The 21,105-nt window shown below is 47.9% G+C and overlaps 1 protein-coding gene across 5 annotated transcripts in view; it reads right to left on the reverse strand.

Annotated features, from left to right (window-relative positions):
* The window catches only part of LOC140385838 (protein spire homolog 1-like), a 310,369-nt gene that overhangs the window by 69,880 nt on the left and 219,384 nt on the right, over positions 1–21,105 (reverse strand). For 3 of the 5 annotated variants that reach the window (XM_072468412.1, XM_072468414.1, XM_072468415.1), the window contains exons 9-10: positions 17,368–17,409; positions 14,189–14,352 (exon numbers count right to left, since the gene is read on the reverse strand). In XM_072468412.1, coding sequence (XP_072324513.1) covers positions 14,189–14,352; positions 17,368–17,409 — 206 coding nt within the window. The remainder of the gene's footprint in view (positions 1–14,188; positions 14,353–17,367; positions 17,410–21,105) is intronic. The other 2 variants (XM_072468413.1, XM_072468416.1) reach the window with 1 other exon arrangement.

Below are 21,105 nucleotides of genomic sequence, written 5' to 3' on the forward strand. Positions count from 1 at the left end.
CAGCAAAGTGGGCCCTTGGCTCCGGTGGTGAAGTGAAAAGGAGCGGGGCGAAGGAGGACACGTCCCCTTTTTTACAGCACTAACTGCCGTAAAGCAGGTGAGTTTAAATTTCCCACTGAAAATGACAGGCCGGGAGAAGGTAAGTGGGAGTCGGACATTGGGGGTGGTGCAGGTGAGGGGGGTCTGGTCCGGGGGGGGGGGGGGTCGTGAGTATGCGGGGATATCCCATGGAGGCCTCTGTCTGGGTGCTTAAATAGTTACTCTGAAGTTAGAAATGCTTTTATTTCTTCTAACTATTTCAGAGTAACTGCGTAACTGTGACTTAGTCGAAAACTGGTAGAACCATCGGAAGTTAGCAATTTAAATCACATTGTCAGATGGTTCCCAGCCCAGTGTAATTGTTCAGGGGAAGATGGCCCTTCTTAACATTACCTCCGTAAACCTTACCCGGGAACCTCCAAGGGCGATTCCCCAGCCTATCTTTGGGGTACCCCCCAAATCTGACGCTGGTGAGCCAGGAGGTTGCGAGCCAATAAAAATTAGATTTGAGTGTAAGTTACAACTGAAAGCTTTCTTATGAAGGTACTTTGGCATTCTACGAACTAGATTTGGATCGAGGGTATGTTCTTTTACATCGCAGGCCTGATTATCTAGCACTTGCCGCCAAGCGGGATCTCCCGGTTCCGCTGAAGATGACCCCTCCGTTAGCGGTGAAGAGGGGGGGGGGTTCAGCGATGATACCTCTTAAAACTGAATAGTTAGCATGCCACTAGAGTAGTTTTACATAAGTTACTTTATTAAGGATTGAGATGAATTATAGGACTGAGTAATCATTATTAACCATTAAACATCACTGCTATGTCCTAAAAACGCATAAGTAATCAATTGGGATTTAGGATAGCGAACTTATCTGGAAGGATGTCACTTCTGATATCTTGGGCGAAATTCTCCGGTATCGGCGCGATGTCCGCCGACCGGCGCCAAAAACGGCTAATCAGTCCGGCATCGCGCCACCCCAAAGGTGCGGAATCCTCCGCATCTTGGGGAGCCGAGCCCTAATCTTGAGGGGCTAGGCTCGCGCCGGACTGACTTCCGCCTCACCAGCTGGCGGAAAAGGACTTCGGTGCCCCGCCAGCTGGCGCGGAAATGACATTGCCGGGCGGCGCATGCACGGGAGCGTCAGCGGTCGCTCACGGCATCCCCGCGCATGCGCAGTGGAGGGAGTCTCTTCCGCCTCCGCCATGGTGGAGACCGTGGCGAAGGCGGAAGGAAAAGAGTGCCCCCACGGCACAGACCCGCCCGCAGATCGGTGGGCCCCGATCGCGGGCCAGGCCACCTTGGGGGCACTCCCCGGGGCCAGATCGCCCCTTGCCCCCCCCCCCCCCCCCCCAGGACCCCGGAGCCCGCCCGCGCCGCCTTGTCCCGCCGGTAAGAGAGGTGGTTTAATCCACGCCGGCGGGACAGGCATTCTAGCAGCGGGTCTTTGGCCCATCTGGGCCGGAGAATCACAGGGGGGGGGGGGGCCGCCAACCGGCGCGACGCGATTCCCGTCCCCGCCGAATCTCTGGTGCCGGAGAATTCGGCAACCGGCGGGGGCGGGATTCACGCCAGCCCCTGGCGATTCTCCGACCCGGCGGGGGGGGGGGGGGGTCGGAGAATCTCGCCCATCGTCTTTGTGAAACAATGCAGGAAGCTGGTTTTGCTGTCCTGCTTTTCACAGATAATGACTGCACAGCAAATTACTAGTAAGCATAGCTGTCAGGATGAGGATCCATCATGCGCTGCTTGTAATTCTATTGGGTGAAGTTTAAACATTGCTTGCAATTCTATTGGATAAGTTTAAACATAGCAGCTTTAGGGATTTGATCGCATCCAGCGGGGTGGGCTGTTGATTTTAGAAAATTGTATAAGTACTATGTTCTGGCCTTTGTTTGGCAGAACAGATCTTGGCAGATATCCAGGTCTGTTCTCCGTGTACACGTAACAAGTTTGATGAAATAGCCACCTTGTCCAGGTTGTCGATGTGTTTTTTCCTCTCTGTACTGAGTTGAGCCACAGGGAATAACCCCACATGGAAGCTGACTCAATACACAGGTCTTGAAACCACTCCTACAAGTGGGTTCCCCATTGGCCGGTGGACGAGCGACATAAATCATGACTGACTTTGGCGGCACTGGAAGATGCCGCTGACAGCCACAAACTGTCTCTGCCGCTGGAAGACCTGCTGTGGGTGGGGGCAAAAAATCCCGGCCTACATATTTATGGGGCAAAATTGAGCATCTGTGTTAGCAAGGGACATGTCAGGCATGAGGCCTGGTGGAATCAGAATATCCAAAAGACAGCACCTTCAACAGTACAGCATTCCCTTGGTACCCAAGTCTCTGGAACAGGGTTTAAACCCACACTTTTCTCACTCAAAGGCACTACTAATAAGTCATAAGTGATATTAATCTGGCTGCCTACTCCTGTCTAGTTTAGCTCTAATTTTGAATAATAAGATTAAACGAACCCAATGTAGAGCTCTGGATTGGGGTCTTGTTAATTTTGATGATGGAAGTCCCCGAATTTCAATATGCTCCTGTCTTATAACCAGCTTCATAGTTTTGGCTGATAGCACATTGGACTAGGGAAATTAAAATCCAGGAAGTTGGCAGGTCCTAAAGGGATGGAGCTAGTCATTCAAGGCCAAGTTGTAATGATGACCAGCATCTGTTGAACACTCAAACTCCTCGTCCCCATCTAAACCAGATAACCTCTGGGTGAAAAATAAATAAAGGGTCAAATTCTCCCATCCCACCCGTGGTGGATTTGGAGACGGGCAAGAGCAGAGAATCTAGCGGGAGCCAAAAGGTTGGAAACGCAGCAGGGTGAAACTATGTTGGGTTAATGCGGGTTACTCTTCCCGCAGGCCGGTGGCGTGAATGCCATTTGCATCTCATGAATGCTCATTAAAACAGCTGCCCACTGCCACCCCGACAAGCCTTCCAATCTTGGGTCACGCCAGCGGGAAACTATGTCTGTCTAAAACCCGATTGATAAAGAGTGGTGTGAACAGTTAGTCTCCTCCACAGCGCTGTGCTGCTGGACCCATGGATCCTCCTGTATCACCTGTCTCAGATCAGCACCACACCTGGGACTGGGGAGCAAAGGGTTGTCCTTCCCCCTGGTGTCTATCTGCATACTGTGCTGTGGGTCTCATGCACCCACCGCAACAGAGGTCCATTGAATCCCTACAGTGCAGAAGGAGGCTATTCGGCCCATCGAGCCTGCACCAACCCTTCGAAAGAGCACTCTACTTAGTCACAGGTAACCTGTAATCTGGTAACCCCACACATTGAGCATGGCCAATCGCCATAACCTACACATCTTTGGACTGTGGGAGGAAACCAAAGCACCCAGACGAAACCCACGCACACACGGGGAGAAGGTGCAAATTCCAAAAGGCTAGTCACCCACGGCTGGAATTGAACCTGAAACCCTGGCACTGTGAGGCAGCAGTGCTAACCACTGTGAGCCAAGGTCACATTGTCAGGCAGAAGGGCAAGGAGGCGGATGAAGAAGATGAACAATGGAAAGCAGAGGGAAGACCAAGAGGAGGGAAGTTGGACCCCAACAAGGCTTCATGAAAAGCTCACAAACAAGGGGGTCAAAGGGAACCCACATTGTTCACTGGAAGGGGATGGACGTAGACTCCAGATGTGGTGGGTAGAGGACATAGTGGGCATGGGCACCTCGCAGCTGATGGGTTCGAGGGTAGGGTGGTTGAATTGAGGAACAGATTTCCTCTTTAGGCTGTTTGCCCTAACCCTCTGGGTTGCTGACATTCTGCACGGTCTGGTGAAGACAGGTGGGCGGGAGTGTGTGATGCGAGTGTGCTGGACTGGTATTTAAATATGGCGCCAGGATCTTCGAAGCTGCCAGCAGCAGGCAGGCAGGCAAATCAGCTGCCGGCCCTCCCAGAAGAGTTGCCTGTGTATCATTAGTGAGGTTCCAAGTGCAGAATCTGCTGCAGGATCCCACCAACCTGGCCAGCGGGAAAGGCGGCCCCAGAGTGACCCGCCACCGCACTTGCACTTGCAAATGTTGAATTCCGTCCAAAGGCTTATTGTAACAAGTTTGAAAAGACACAAAATATGGACCAAAGCTGTTGTGTTTTACTCCTTGGAGATACGCAGAGATGACACACTGGTTTCTATGGGTGGAATTATATCATTGTTTTTGTCTTAACTGTTAACTCAGGCGGGAAAAGCAGTGAAAAGCAGAAATCCTAACGCAGGGGGACGATATAGTGGGGAAAATGTTATGTAAATGTTTGGTAATGGGGTCCCTGATATTTCATGGCGGGAAACCCATAATATCAAAATGGGGCGGGGATGATGGGAATAGGCAATCCCGCCGATATAAAAAATGTTTGGGGACTCCGGCTGGATTCTCTCCGCCCCCCACCCACCGGCTTTTCCACCCACCCAAAGCAGGGGCGGAGAATCCGGGAGTTTTATTTACAGCGCTTTAAAATGGCTGCTCACTCCTGTTTACAGCTGTGCGTTTTCACTTTAGTTTCTGTTTCTCCAGCAGATTTGACAAATGGCACACAGATCGCAGGCACGCACAATCAATCACTGAATAATTGAACACTACACCAACAGTCTGAACTGGTGCCACAGAAACAAGGAAACTTCAGATGACCCAGAGCATAAACACTTCCACGGGACAGCTTGGGGAAAACAAACACATCAAAATGCTAACACTGTTCATTCTATTACGTACATTGTTTCACGATACAGTCACCCTGACTCGTCTAACTGGGAATGTGAACTTCTGATCAATGACAAACAAGCAGGGTTTGCAAATCACAATGCAAGTCATTGAAAATTAGGACAGCAATGAACGTCAACCTGATTTAAATTAGACTACTTGGTCTACTTAAAATTCACACTACATCCACTGTGGAAGAGAATCAAGGGATATGGGCATAAGATTCAAATGTTACGCCCTTGTTCAAAAATGGCTGTGAGGATAATCCTGGCAGGAACACCCCATCAGTTTAACATCAGTGGTGTGCAAGCTTCTAGAAACAATTATTCAGGATAGATTCATGGGAAAATGTGGGTTGATTAGGAACAGCCAGCATGGATTTCTTTCTTTTTTTTTTTTTAAATAATTTTTAAAAATTCTCCTCCTTTTTCACATTTTCTCCCACATTTACACCCATCAACAATAAACAATAATCAGCGAGATATGTCAATCCCCATAATAACAACAATCCCATCCGCCCACCAACCCCCAAACCTCAACCCACATATTTATAGAACATAGAACAATACAGCGCAGTACAGGCCCTTCGGCCCACGATGTTGCACCGAAACAAAAGCCATCTAACCTACACTATGCCATTATCATCCATATGTTTATCCACTAAACTTTTAAATGCCCTCAATGTTGGCGAGTTCACTACTGTAGCAGGTAGGGCATTCCACGGCCTCACTACTCTTTGCGTAAAGAACCTACCTCTGACCTCTGTCCTATATCTATTACCCCTCAGTTTAAAGTTATGTCCCCTCGTGCCAGCCATATCCATCCGCGGGAGAAGGCTCTCACTGTCCACCCTATCCAACCCCCTGATCATTTTGTATGCCTCTATTAAGTCTCCTCTTAACCTTCTTCTCTCCAACGAAAACAACCTCAAGTCCATCAGCCTTTCCTCATAAGATTTTCCCTCCATACCAGGCAACATCCTGGTAAATCTCCTCTGCACCCGCTCCAAAGCCTCCACGTCCTTCCTATAATGCGGTGACCAGAACTGTACACAATACTCCAAATGCGGCCGTACCAGAGTTCTGTACAGCTGCAACATGACCTCCCGACTCCGGAACTCAATCCCTCTACCAATAAAGGCCAACACTCCATAGGCCTTCTTCACAACCCTATCAACCTGGGTGGCAACTTTCAGGGATCTATGTACATGGACACCTAGATCCCTCTGCTCATCCACACTTTCAAGAACTTTACCATTAGCCAAATATTCCGCATTCCTGTTATTCCTTCCAAAGTGAATCACCTCACACTTCTCTACATTAAACTCCATTTGCCACCTCTCAGCCCAGCTCTGCAGCTTATCTATATCCCTCTGTAACCTGCTACATCCTTCCACACTGTCGACAACACCACCGACTTTAGTATCGTCTGCAAATTTACTCACCCACACTTCTGCGCCTTCCTCTAGGTCATTGATAAAAATGACAAACAGCAACGGCCCCAGAACAGATCCTTGTGGTACTCCACTTGTGACTGTACTCCATTCTGAATATTTCCCATCAACCACCACCCTCTGTCTTCTTTCAGCTAGCCAATTTCTGATCCACATCTCTAAATCACCCTCAATCCCCAGCCTCCGTATTTTTTGCAATAGCCTACCGTGGGGAACCTTATCAAACGCTTTGCTGAAATCCATATACACCACATCAACTGCTCTACCCTTGTCTACCTGTTCAGTCACCTTCTCAAAGAACTCAATAAAGTTTGTGAGGCATGACCTACCCTTCACATAAACAAATGACAAAAAGGAATCAGGGATTACCCATAGTCACCCTTAATCTACACAGCCCCCCTCCCCCGCCCCCCCCCCCCCACCCACCCAACTAATGTTCGATGTTATCCAGTTCTTGAAAGTGCATAATAAATAGTGCCCATGACTTGTAGAACCCCTCCGAGCTTCCCCTCAATTCGAACTTAACCTTCTCAAGGGTCAAGTATTCCAACAGGTCTGCCAGCATGGATTTCAAAAGGGGAAATCGTGTTTACCTAACTTGTTGGAGTATCTTCAGCAGGTAATAAATGTGGTATTATCATAACTATCATCATTACAAGGGTTACTGTAGTGTTAAGAGTAGCCACCAGAGGGAGCTACAGATGTCTTTGTGGACACTACACCAACCATCCTGAAATAATCATAGAATCTACAATGCCGAAGGAGGCCACTCGGCCCATCGAGTCTGCACCGGCTCCTGGAAAGAGCACCCCACCCAAGGCCAACACCTCCACCCTATCCCCATAACCCAGTAACCCCAACCAACACGAAGGGCAATTTTGGACACTAAGGGCAATTTATCATGGCCAATCCACCTAACCTGCACATCTTTGGACTGTGGGAGGAAACCGGAGCACCCAGAGGAAACCCACACACACACGGGGAGAATGTGTAGACTCCGCACAGACAGTGACCCAAGCCGGAATCGAACCTGGGACCCTGGAGCTGTGAAGCAATTGTGCTATCCACAATGCTACCGTGCTGCCCCCACAATGCTACCGTGCTGCCAGAAAGGGTTGATGCAAGAGTGGGAAGGGGCCCCTATCAGGGAGGTAGAGAGGAAGTGGGAAGAGGAGCTGGGTGGGGAGATAAAATTCAAGCTGTGGGAAAAAGCCCTGAAAAGAGTCAATTCATCCTCGTGTGTGCCGGACTCCGCTTGATCCAGTTCAAGGTGGTCCACAAATCCCATATGACAGCAGCCAGGATGAGCAGGTTCTTTGAGGAGGTGGAGCACAGATGTGGGCAATGTGGGGGTAGCCCAGCAAATCATGTACATACGCGTTGGGCATGTCTGAAATTGAGAGGATTCTGGCAGGGATTTGCGGACGTTATGTCAGAGGTCCTGGAAGCAAGGGTAACTCGGAGTCCAGAATTGGCAATATTTGGGGTATCGGAAGATCCGGGGATCAAGGGGGGGGGCGATGTTCTGGCCTTCTCCTCCCTGGTGGCCTGGATTTTGCTGGGATGGAGGGACTCGGAGCCTCCGAAGTCAGGCGTGTGGGTCAGCGATATGGCAGGGTTACTCAGTCTGGAGAAAATTAAATTCACTCTGAGAGGATCAATTCAAGGGTTCGCCCTGAGATGGCAGCCGTTCATAGACTACTTCAAGGAAAATTGAACGTCAGCAGTAAGGGGGCGGGGGAGTGGGGTTGAGGAAAACAGGAGGCATGGCGTGTTACAACGGGACAGAGAATACAGTTTACGGGCAGCTAGGGAATAGAGCGGGGTGACTAGGGGGTGTTGTTCTGTTGCTTGCTTGCTTTTTTTTTACATGTGTCTGCCCTCGCGGTTGAGATGTGAATGTGTTAAACTGTGAAAATTACAAATGCTTCAATAAAATATTTTCTAAAAAAAAGAAAAGGTTGATGCAGTGTACGTGAACTTTCAGAAGGCATTCGATATAGCACCACGCAACATTTGTGAGAAATGTTATAGCTCATTGAATAAAATGGACAGTATCAACGTGTATACAAAATTGGCTGAATATCAGGAGGCGGAGAGTAACAGTAATTGGATATTTTTCAAAGGGGAGGGAGGTTTGTAGTGGTGATATTGGGAACCTTGCTTTTCCTGATGTTAATGATCTGGATCTTGGTGTGCAGGGAAAATTTCAAATTTGGCGAATGACACAAAACTTTGGATTAACTGTGAAGAGGACAGTGTAGAACTTCAAAAGGACATTGGCAAGTTGGTGGAGTGGGCAGATAGGTGGCAGATGCAGTTCAATGTGGAGAATGTGAAGTGATACATTTTGGTAGGAAGAAAATAGGGAGACAATACAAAATAAGGGATAAAATTCTTAAAGGGATGCAGGAGCAATGGAGCTTGGGTGTATATGTGCTTAGACCATGGAGGGTGGTAGGACAGGTGGAGACAGCAGTTAAAAAAGCATATACAATCCTGGGCTTTATTAATAGGGGTATAAAGTACATGAGCCAGGTTAAGCTGAACTTATTCAAGACACTAGTTAGACCTCAGCTGGAATATTGTGTACAGGTCTGAGGCCCATGCTATAGGAAGGATGTGGACACATTGGAGAGAGCGCAGAAGAGGTCTACAAGAACGGCTTCATGGATGAGACACTTCAGTTATGAGGATAGATTGGAGAGGTTGGGACTGTTCTCCTTGGAGAGAGGAAGGCTAAGAGGAGATTTAATAGAGATGTTCAAAATCATGAGTGGCTGAACAGAGTGGACAGGGGGAAACTGTTCCGGCTCGTAAAAGGATCAAGAGCAAGAGTTAACAGATTTAAAGTGATTTGCAAATGTGATGTGAGAAAAAGCTTTTTCACACAGCGAGTGCTTTGGGTCTGGAATGCACGGAGTGTTGTAAAGGCAGGTTCAATCAAGGCATTAGATGATTATCTGAATAGAAACAATGTGCAGTTGTACAGGGAAAAGGCAGGAGAATGGCACTAAGTCATGATTAACGTGCAGGTTCAGTCGGCAGTTAAGAAGGCAAATGTAGTGTTGCATTCATGTCGAGAGGGCTAGAATACAAGAGCAGGGATGTACTTTTGAGGCTATTCAAGGCTCTGGTCAGACCCCATTTGGAGTATTGTGAGCAGTTTTGGGCCCCGTGTCTCAGGAAGGATGTGCTGGCCTTGGAAAGGGTCCAGAGGAGGTTCACAAGAATGATCCTTGGAATGAAGAGCTTGTCGTATGGGGAACGGTTGAAGACTCTGGGTCTGTATTCGTTGGAGTTTAGAAGGATGCGGGGGGATCTTATTGAAACTTACAGAATACTGCGAGGCCTGGATAGAGTGGACATGGAGAGGATGTTTCCACTTGTAGGAAAAACTAGAACCAGAGGGCACCATCTCAGATTAAAGGGTCGATCCCTTAAAACAGAGATGAGGAGGAATTTCTTCAGCCAGAGGATGGTGAATCTGTGGAACTCTTTGCCGCAGAAGGCTGTGGAGGCCAAATCACTGAGTGTCTTTAAGACAGAGATAGATAGGTTCTTGATTAATAAGGGGATCAGGGGTTGTGGGGAGAAGGCAGGAGAATGGGGATGAGAAACATATCAGTCATGATTGAATGGCGGAGCAGACTCGATGGGCCAAGTGGCCTAATTCTGCTCCTATGTCTTATGCTCGTTTGGAGAGTTGGTACAGAAACACTGGCCAAATGGCCTCCTTCTGCCCTGCAACAAAATAAGAACATAAGAATTAGGAGCAGGAATCGGCAATTCAGCCTCTCGAGCCTACTCCACCATTCAATACAATCATGGCTAATCTCACCTCGACCTCAACTCCACTTTCCTGCACGTTCCCCAGAACCCATCAACACATTACTAATTGAAAATCTGTCTACCTCCACAAATTTACTCAAATGACCCGCATTCACCGTACTCTGGGATAGTGAATTCCACAGATTTGTGAACGTTTGAGAGAAGTAGGGTGCAATTTAATGGCCTCGTCGCTCCCGACTTAGTGGCCTGACAAAGCCATTGAATCTCGCGAGACATCACGATCTGATCCTTGCCCTCACTGGGTGAGATCCAGATTAACATATTTAAGTGAGCCATTAGGCTGATTTAAATATGTCTATGCCAGATTCTTCCAGGGCCCGGGAACTAACGGCCTCGCCTGGGAGACCTTGCCATGGTGGACCATGCGTAACGGCACCTGGGGGGCCTCCCGGCCATTAGAGATCCCTGGGCGGTCGGGCTGTGTGCAAGCTGCTCCCTCACACTTCTGCTGACACCTCAACACTTTGGCATTGCCAGCCTAGCACCTTGGTAGTGCCACCTTGGCAGTGCCAAACTGGTCCTAGCAGGGTGACCAGGTGGCACTGCCAGGGTGCCAGGCTGGCAGTGCCAAGATGCCCAGCTGCCAAGTTTCCCGTGCCAGGGATCAGGCCAAGGGGTGCCTTGCTCTTAAGAGGTGGGGTGAAGGGAGGCTTGAGGACCCTGTAAGAGGTAAGGGGTGCAGTGGGGGAGGGGGGTTGGTGTTCGAAGGCCGCGGTGGGGGTGCTGAGGGAGGTCGAAAGATCGGGACAGCATTTAAAAACGGCATCCTGATCTGCAAACACTCTTCTTACACTGGCAAGCTGATGCAAGTGCGGCAAATAACGCAAGCTCAGCGGGGCGTACCTCATCAAGGCCAAAAAACGGCAAAGTGCCATTCAGTAGCGATGTCATTATCGCCACTGCAGTACCGAGAAGCACCCCGCTAAACGGGTCCAAAACATATACATGTACACCGGTCCCATTAAACCGCACCCGTAATTTCTTATCATCTCTGTTTTAAATCTGTTACCATTAATCCTTAAACTATGACCTCTCAGTCTAGATTGCCCCACAAGAGGAAGTATCCGCTCTACGTCAACTTGGTCAATACCTTTTATCATCTTGTGTACCTCAATTAGATCTTCCCTCATTCTTCTAAACAACGAGAGAGTGTAGGCCTAAACTGCTCAATCTCTCTTCATAAGACAAACCCCTCATCTCTGGAATCGATCGAGTGAACCTCCTCTGAACTGTCTCCAATGCAACCACATCCCTCTTCAAATAAGGCAACCAAAACTGCACTCAGTACTCCAGGTGCAGTCTTACCAATGCCTTGTGTAGTTGCAACAACACTTCTCTGGAGTATTGTGTACAGTTTTATACTCTATTCCTTTTACCAAACGGCAAAGTTCCATTTGTCTTTCTTTATTACCTGCTGTACCTGCAAAGTGGTTTTCTGTGATTCATGCACGAGGACCCCCAGATCCTTCTGCTCCGAAACACCCGGAAGTTTCTCACCATTTCGATAAGTTGTCTTTCCATTCTTCTGACCACAATGGATAACCTCACACTCATCCACGTTAAACTCTATCTGCCAAATGCCGTCCCACTCACCTAACCTACCTATATTAATTGGTAAATTTCTTATTTCCTCATTGCAACTTACTATCCCACCTATTTAAGTGACGTCTGCAAATTTTGCTATAGAACCTTCTATCCCTACATTCAAGTCATTAATATATATTGTAAATAGTTGGGCCCCGAGGACCACTAGATACATCTTGACAACCAGAAAAGACTAATTTATCCCGACTCTCTGCCTTCTGGTGTCCAGTCTTCTATCCAAGCTAATAAATTACCCCGAACCCCATGTGATCTAACCTTGTGATTTAACGTTTTGTGCGACACCTTATGAAACGCCTCCTGGAAGTCCAGGTATAGTACATCTACAGGGTCCCCATTATCCACTTGGTTTGTTACATCTTCGTAAAACTCTAGCAAACTAGTCAAACACGATTTCCCCATCATTAAACCTTGCTGACTGATGGATTGGGTTTTAACTCTCTAAATATCCTGTTATTACTTTCTTCATAATTGATTCTAATAATTTCCCAAAGACAGATTTTGAACTAACTGGTCTATAGCTTCCTACTTTCTGCCTCCCTCCCTTTTTGAATTAGGGCATTATATTAGCATTTTTCCAATCCACTGGAATCTTTCCCACATCCGGGGAATTTTGGAATATTACAACCAATGGATTCATTGGGTGCGATTCTCCGGCCTCGAGTGAAGCAAGGCCGGTGAATAGCGGGAGAGGCCGTAAACAAGAACCGTGGCAGCCACCAAACAGTTTGCGATGCAACCGGCCCGCTCCCCAGGGCGAAATCGGCATCCCGCCATAGTGTGGCGAGAAACCAATTATCACAACTTAAGCCCTATTTCCATACAATTAATGGGAGCGACCCCATATCCAACAGCCTCCCGTGATTTGTCGGCCTCCCCAGTAAGTGGTCACGCTGGCGCCGATTAATATTCCTTTTGAAAAACCCAAACCTGGTGGAAGGGTTGCTGCGGGAAGCCGAAGAGGTGGGTAGCCATCTTTGCTCACAGGCAAAGAGCCCGGGGGCATTGGGCTTGCCACCCCAGTGCATGATGGGGGGGTGGGGGACCCTCAGTTGGGGGGGGGGGCCTCCTCAGGAGTGGGCCACCATGGATGGGTTGGAAGCACGGGGGGGGGGGGGGGGCAGCCATTTGTGGCACCAGCATGCCAACCCCTGGATCGCGTGTATCCGTTCCGGGGGCAACACTTGTCACTGCCCGTCTGCCCCACCGACCACCCATAACCCCCAACGACTGTCGAGGCCTCTGGCCGTGCAGCTGAAGGCTATTGCCAATAGGGAATTGCCAAACGTGGTTAAGTGAGCACGTCACACAACCCAAGCGGATTCCCATGGGTGGGCCATGTAGCATGTGGGAGTCATTGCCTAGCATCCCAATCACACCTTGATGCCTGGACACTGTGCCTGAACACTGCGGGAGGCAACACCACACACGCAGCAGCCAACATCTGAACACCCAGAGTTTGTGTCACATCACCAGGGTGCTGGGACTATGTCGGCACAGTCAGCGGGTCACTATCGGGGGCAGGGGGTGATGATAACCCGCAGAGCAGCAGTGTTACTCAATCTATACCATAGTCTTACCCCTGCCTGTCTGCCCCTCCAGCGCACTTGTCGGTGGCACATGCGCAGTCATGCCGCTCGGTCCCATATACTGACAGTGAGGCCCGGCCTCATCAGAGGGGTGGAACTCGGGGGAGCTGGTGGCCATCGTCACCACTCCATGGGATGGGTCTGGATTGGAACTCACCCTCCCCCACGGGGACCTGGGCTTCACCTTGGGAGAGAGAGGCAGCTGGTACGAGCCCCGGCTGCCTCTGCATCATCTGGCTCGGCCAGCCCTGGCGGTTCGTCGATGTCTGCACCATGGTATCGACACCCTCGGTGATGCTCCTCAGTGACTGGGAGAAGCTCACAGAGCCTTGGTCATTCCCATCTGAGAGTGGGACATGTCCCGCAGAACCTCATCAAGGTCAGTCTGGAATATACATTAACTGTACCCGAATTCTATCAATTGGAAAAGAACATACCACAGTAACTAATGTACATTGGTCAAACATTGATGTATTTAAAGAATTACATAAAATTTATAACATAGAAACAGACATTTGACCCAAATAATCTATGCCAGTGTTAATGCTCCACACCAGCCACCTCCCACTCTTTCTTCATCTGACTCTGTCAATATATTTATCTATTCTTTTCTTTAAATACACAATGGCTCATTTTACTCTGTGACAAGATGTTGTTTCAGAAAGAAACTCACACAGGCATATACCCATACGCACACACACACCCTTCCCGTGTCTGCATGGGTCTCACCCCCACAACCCAAAGACGTGGAGGTAGGTGGATTGGCCACGCTAAATTGCCCCTTAATTGGAAAAAAACAAAGATGCCCATACACACACCCACCCATACAGACACTGCAAATATAAACTCACACACATTCACACACGTGCACACTAACACACGAATAGAAGAACAACAAGAGAATGAGCACTGGAGTCACCGGCATATTTTCCTGTACCTCGGAGTCAGAGCTGTCCATCTCCGCCAGGGTCGGCGCCTTCAGGAGTTTTCTTCTTTGCACTTGCAAGCTATGGGCGTCATTTTCGGCTGTTTGAGACATAACTGCGCCATTGGCCAGGCGTAGCGGCGAGATCTTTCTACTCCTCTCTGGAGTTGTCACATCTGTTAACACAGGAGAAGTGAATCTAAAGGTCTACTCTATGACACTGTTTTGCAGCAGGTTATTTTTACACAGTACACCTTCTGTCACATGCATAACACAAATATCAAGGTTAGAGTTCCCACCTGTCTGGTTTTGGAAACAGGCGGTGTGTTCTTCGAATGACTTATTGTACAACATCTAAAAAAGTACAAGCTTTTCAGCAGAAGTGCATCTTGTCTAATCCTCACACCTTATGATGTGTACATATTAAAGTTATCACAGGAAATCGCAGACTCCAGTCAGAATCCCTTCCTTTGCGATGTACAACCTGGCAAATGTGGCAACTCTAATCACAAGCATCCCCCTTCCTTCCAAATGAACTTTGTTGCTTGAAGCCTGTTGTTAAATTTTTTCCTTTGTGCAAAATTTAAAAAGAAAATCCACCTACAAATGGAGTGACTGTTTACAACGCCATCATAGCCATGGCTCAGGTAGACACACTAACTTTCCCATCAACAGAATCGTTACGGTGAAGAAAGAGGCCATTTGGCCCACCTTGGCTGCACCAGCTCACCGATTGAGCAACTCACCGAGAATCCATTTCCCGCCATCGCACTGTAGCCCTGCACATTCTCCCTGTTCAGATAACAGTCTAATTCCCTTTTGAATGACTCGATTGGACTAGTCTCCACCACATTCTCAGGGAGAACATTCCAAACCATAAACACATGCTGTGTGAAATCTGAATCCCCTCGTTTGCAATCCTTTCATGGATGTGAACAGTTTCTCCCAGTCTACTCCATCCAGCCCCCAACCGGCGTGGCGGGAATCCCGTGGGAATCGGTGGGGGAGAATCAGGAAGCCGGCGTCGGGGCCCAATTCTCACTTTCCCCCCCCCGGGGATTCTCTGACCTGGCGCGGGGTCGGAGAATGCCGGCCATAATCTACACTCATCTACTACTAATCTCTACACTATTACATGAACTATGATCTGCTCTCACTCACACTATCATTCCTTCAGTCTGTCCTCTAGCCTTCTCCTCAACCTCTCACCCCACAAGGCTTAGCATCGATGGCTTATTTAGTTCTGCATCTAGCTCCCTCTAGTGGTTGATTTGGACATAACATTAGCCCTTACAGTTCTTTACATTCAAGATAATGTAAGAATGAGGAGCTGCTTAATACTAAGACGGAAGCAAATTCAGAGATGTGCCCACCCCTTCACATATTACAGGGTAATACGGAGTGAGATTTGAGAGAAGATCACATGTCTGCTTTCTTAATAAAGCATGAGGGTTCAGAGGAAAGGACAATTTTAATGGAACATGTATAAATAAAAACAATGGAGACCCTCTTCAAAATTGTCTAAATTCCCCAATGGTTTAAGGGGCTGCGCAACTGCTTCACACAGACGAGCAAGTAGCCAGATTGCATCTTCGACTGATGTAGGGATATCAAAAATAGCTTCAGCACCTCTGGGTTTGGGAGCATGGGGGTAGATAAAATATCAGTCAGGGTTCTAACTCCTGATCTTGACCCAGTGATCTCCGCTGGAAAGTGTTCAGTTTATGGTAGATTTTCGCTCTGTGAGTTCAGAGCCAGTTTTACATCTGACATCAGAACTTACAAGTCAGGAGAGATATGAAACAGGCCGCTCGCTGACTTGCTGTGACCCGTTTATCACTGCCATACACTCTAATCATATGTGTTGTGTACTAATGCCGGTCACTAGCCTAATAGTTCCTGCAACCTTAAAATAAAAGCAAAATATTGCTGATGCTGGAAATCTGAAATAAAAACGGAAGATGGTGGAAAAGCTCAGCAGGTCGGGCAACATCTGTGGAGAGAGAAAATTAACATTTTGAGTTCTTATGACTCTTCTTCGGTGCTCTGCCGAAGAGTCACACTGACTCAAAACGTTACTTCCGTTCTCTCTCCGCAGATGCTCCCAGACCTGCTGAGGTTTTCCAGCATTTTCAGTTTTTGGCCCCTGTAACCTTCTGTGTTTAAACAGGTCTTCTTACTCAAGAAAAGTATGAAGGATATACACAGATGAACTGTAGTCAACATGTCGCACAATGGATGTAACTCCACACGTTTGGCCCCTTAATTAACTTTTGCTTAAATTCATTCTGTTTGTATGATTACAGCACATACAAAGATGAGGAAGGCCCATAGGCCCAAATTAGCTCATCTACCCAGAAAGCTACTTCAGTCACCCCATGAGGGAGAAATGAAAAACTAAAGAAAAAAAAAGGCTAATTCCGGGTTTAACTCTTCCCTATCCAATCAAAGCCAGAGAGCATTCCTCCTGCCCATATCTAAATCTCTGGAATCCCCCAAGCATCTATCCTTGACCCCCTCCTATTTCCCACCTACATGATGTCCCTTAATGATGGCAGATTCCACATCCAAGCTGACACTCAGCTCTACGACCCCATCACCTCTGGCAGCAAGTATGGTAGTCTTCTTCAACCACACCTGCCAAACCCACGACATCTACCACCTGGGAGAATAAAGGCAGCAGGCACATGGGAGCACCGCCATCTGCAAGTCACTCACCATCCCATCTTGGAAATATCCTGCATTCCTTCATCGTTACGGAGTCAAAATTCTGATGCACTCTGCCTGTGGGAATACTGTCACCACGCAGGCGCTCGCAGTTCAAGTAGGCAGCTCACCACCACCTTGTAGAAGGACAACTTGGGACGGGCAATAAAGCAGACCTTGACAGCGGCGTTCACATCCCATGAATAAATAAATAAACTAGTTCCACATCTAACCAAGGTCACTCTCTTTTGGCTTAAACTCAATTTATGACATGCTTCATTGGCTGAAAGCATCCCGTCACCACGCACATTGAAATCACACCACCAAAGCCCCTGCACCAAGCACAAATCACACAGGCAATAGCAGCACTAAATTAATCCACCAAGCTAAGAATGGTTAAAATTAAAGATGGATGAAGTGAAGGAGGCAAAAGCAAAAGCAAGACATGGCGACCACCACATGTCAGGTACTGGAGCTACGTTTACCTGACAAGTCAAAACTGCAAGACATGCTAAGTGGCCTCATTACTGGAAGAACGATTAGGGGAAAAAAAAGCAGAAAAAAAAAATACAGGGTTAGAAATTCATCTCATCATCAAAATTTTATATTTTCAACTTTTGCAGAGAATTGATAAAGGCAGAACAGTAAAATACACAGAGCACGACTCCGATTTTCCTTGTGTTTTTGTCCTTTCAAATGACTCGGGGAAAGGACAGACAAGTCGATTCAACCAAAGGCATCAATTAATGCAGGAGGACGAAGACATACTGTTCAAGTTTGATACGATTTGGTTCTTGGGAGCACCAATTGAAACTGGGTCCACGGCGCTGCTACAACAAACCTTGTTACACGTTATGTTGACACTTTAATCAACTATTTGCACTTTCGCTGCTTAAGATGCTGATTTTTAACTGCAGTATGATTTTGCAGCTTCAGTGCTTCCTCCCAATGACCATTCCTTATGTGCCAGCTGTAGATAAAGCTGGCAGATAGTTTATTTGCAAATAGCATTTGAATGGAGCCCAATTTTGCCCTTTCCCAACAGGGAAACGCAAAGGCTGGAATTTTACTAACACCGTGGTGATAGGCTGGGAGCATGGCACAGGTAGAGGTTAGGAGTGGGTTTAACCCACGTCGTTCCGTCACCATGCCACTCGGCCAGTGGCAGGAAAGTTTGCAGATTGACTGACCACTTGGGAGCACAATTCAGCTGATTAAATGGCCAATTAAGTGTCCTGAAATGTCCTGCCTCTGGGGCATTGGGTGGCCTGAAAGTGTACTTCGGAGGTAGGGGTCAGGCCTCCCGCCAGCAATGGTACTGCCTGTACACCACACTCCCCCCCCCCCCCCTCCCCGCCCCCCCCACCCCAATCTCCAGGGCCTTGGCATCACCCAAACCCCATTTCCCTTCAGAGAATGCCCGGCCATTTCAGCACCTTCACCCTGCAGCTGCAACCTCGACAATGGTCACCATCGGCAGTGGTTCTGCTGATTGGGCTGACAGCTCTGGGGCTGCCACCTCTAACTGGATGGCAGTCACGGCAGTGGCCCACTTATTTGACTGTGCCCAGGAAGATGCCTCTCTGGGTCCTGCTACATGGACTTCAGCGTCCTTGGTAAAGTTCCTGCTATAGATTTTACAAGAACAGAAAATTCTGGAAAATCCCAGCAGGTCTGGCAGGATTTGTGGAGAGAACACGGAGCTAACGTTTTGAGTCTGGACGACTCTTCGCCATTAGTAGCTAGTGAGCCAAGTCTAAATGCTGTGTCTTCAGGGATGGTTGTACCAAGATCAGATCACTTAGTACAGACCAAGGAGCAATTCTGGGACCTGCATGGTTATTATAATGATTAGGTATCACACCCTGTTTGCCATTTACCTTCTCAGTCATTAACTATGTATACACATCATTAAATAATATTCATACTTCCTTTAATAGATTTTAGGCTTCTTAACCACTTGCTGGTTACACAAATAACTGGTGTCAAGGATAAAATGAAAACTTGGCAGGTTACCAAGTTATCAAGCATTCCACCTCACAAATCAATGCAGCAATTGAGGAACGGTTGCCCATTCGAGCTCAAAAGAGATTCACCCACATTTTCAAATCCCTCCATGGCCTCATCACTCACTACCCCTGTAATCTCCTCCAACCTCCAAAATCGCCAAGGTCCTCCAATTCCGGCTTCTCGCACATCCCTGATTTTAGTTACTTCACTATTGACAGTCGGGGTTTCAGCTGCCCAGGTCCTTATCATTGCAATTCCTTCCTTAATCATCGCCACATCTCCAACTCTCGCTCCTCCTCACAGTCACTCCTTAAAATTTACCTCTTTGACCAGATTTTTGGTCACCTCTCCTAATAACTCTTAACAGCTCCATGAAAAAGCTCCCAACCATGTAACCGTACCAGTACACACTCTGTTTCTTAACTGAAATAGATTCAGTCCTAGAAACATCGAGTCTATCCTTTCTACTTAGAACTGTATTATCATCAATCAATAGTGGCTCCTCTTTGTCCTCCTCTTGTCATTTCTGAGTACCAGGCAACCAGCAATATTAAAAACCAATTTCCGCTTGTTTGACCCATGTCGCTGTTAATGTGACCCCATCAGTACACCATGTAGAAATGTGTGTTTGCACTTCACTAACCTCAGTAGTTACAGTATGAACACTGACGTACAACCAATTTAATACCTCCTTTGTCACCTTAGCAATATTCCTCAATCTGATCCCTGAAATCATTGATGGATTTCCAATTTTAATACGGTTTATAGCTCTAGAGTTCAGTGCCTGACAGTGTTCTTGAAGTACCTTAGGATATCTCATTGTATTAAAGATATTGGGCTGAATCTTGGGCTGTCGGATAGCCACCCCATTCCTGTCTTCTTTTCTTAGGCTGGAACATTTCTCTCTCGGACTTCTCCCTGGGGCCTGCTGCAAAAGGTAAAGCCTAACTGCTCCTGGACTCCTTCAGTGTAGGATCGTCACGGGGAACAAAGAACCGCTGTTTTTTAGAACACCAGCTACCGTATTCCGGCAAATACCACTTTGACTGGAGAGATGGTAAGTGTGGAAGGTAAGTGGGCGAGGGGGGAGGAATGGGGGAACGATGGCCGAGATGGAGGCTCGGGTAGTCGGAGGTGGGGGTGTTGTTAGGGGTAGGAGTGTAGTCAAGTGTTCGGGATTAAATCAGCGGTGGGGTCTAGTTGGGGGGGGGGGGGGGGGTTAGGGAGGGAGGGAGGGAAGGAGGGCTTTCAGGTGGTCACGGAGGTTATTCGAGGAGTCCAGTCGGGGGTCAGGAGCATAGTTACCCAGAAATTAGAAGTGCTTTTAATCCTTCAAACTCTTCTGTGTAAATATCAGTGAGGCTAACAGTGCTCACCGTTTGTTATGTGGAAAGCGGACTGCAGCTTCTGGCTGGCAGAGAAGTGTAGTGATATATGTAAACCCAGTCTTGGCTGAGAATCCATAGCACATGTCGATATAGGATTGAGACTTCCTGAACTGTATGGCCCAGTGAACATTGTGCCTGTCAAGAAAGGGGGAAATGTAGCATTTCCCATTTCAGGCACCCAGTACCTGTGTTAAACTGAGTTATTGTGCCAAGTGACGTAGCGCATGAGAACACAGTAGGTTTGGGAATAGTTAAAGGCCATTAGTCCATTGTAAACCCGCAGATTAGTCCCAGTGCAGTTTCACTTTCACCTATTGTGTTTTTGCAGGGTGCAAGTTTATTGCAAACTACAGTAGGAAAAGGATCAATGAAAAAACAAGTAAGATAGTCACATATACACATCCAATGGACACAAACAACACAGACAACAAAGATATAAACACAAATTAATATCCAAGCACACTTGAATATACAGCCACTTATGCATAGAGAATCACACAACGGGAGGAATTTTACGCTGCCCCCTCCGCCCTGCCAATGTATTTGCAATCGGGGTGGGGGGGCACAGGTGGCTAGCTCACCGCCTTCCTGTCCACCTCTGAGCTGTCCCCCATGTTACAATGGGCAGGTGATGCATCAGCCAAACCATCTGCCCTCAAGCCATTTGAGGCCCTTAACTGGGCAATTGACATAACCGACCTGTCTCCACCTCTTTTGCAATAACATGTGTGCGAAAGGGCAAATGAAGGAAGCCAACCTGCTACTTGAGCTAAAAAGCAGGAATAAGGGGTGGGGGCACCTCCTTTGGAGAGAGTGGGTGGTTGC

This window comes from Scyliorhinus torazame, chromosome 11 (assembly GCF_047496885.1).
Source record: "Scyliorhinus torazame isolate Kashiwa2021f chromosome 11, sScyTor2.1, whole genome shotgun sequence".
Taxonomy (NCBI): domain Eukaryota; kingdom Metazoa; phylum Chordata; class Chondrichthyes; order Carcharhiniformes; family Scyliorhinidae; genus Scyliorhinus; species Scyliorhinus torazame.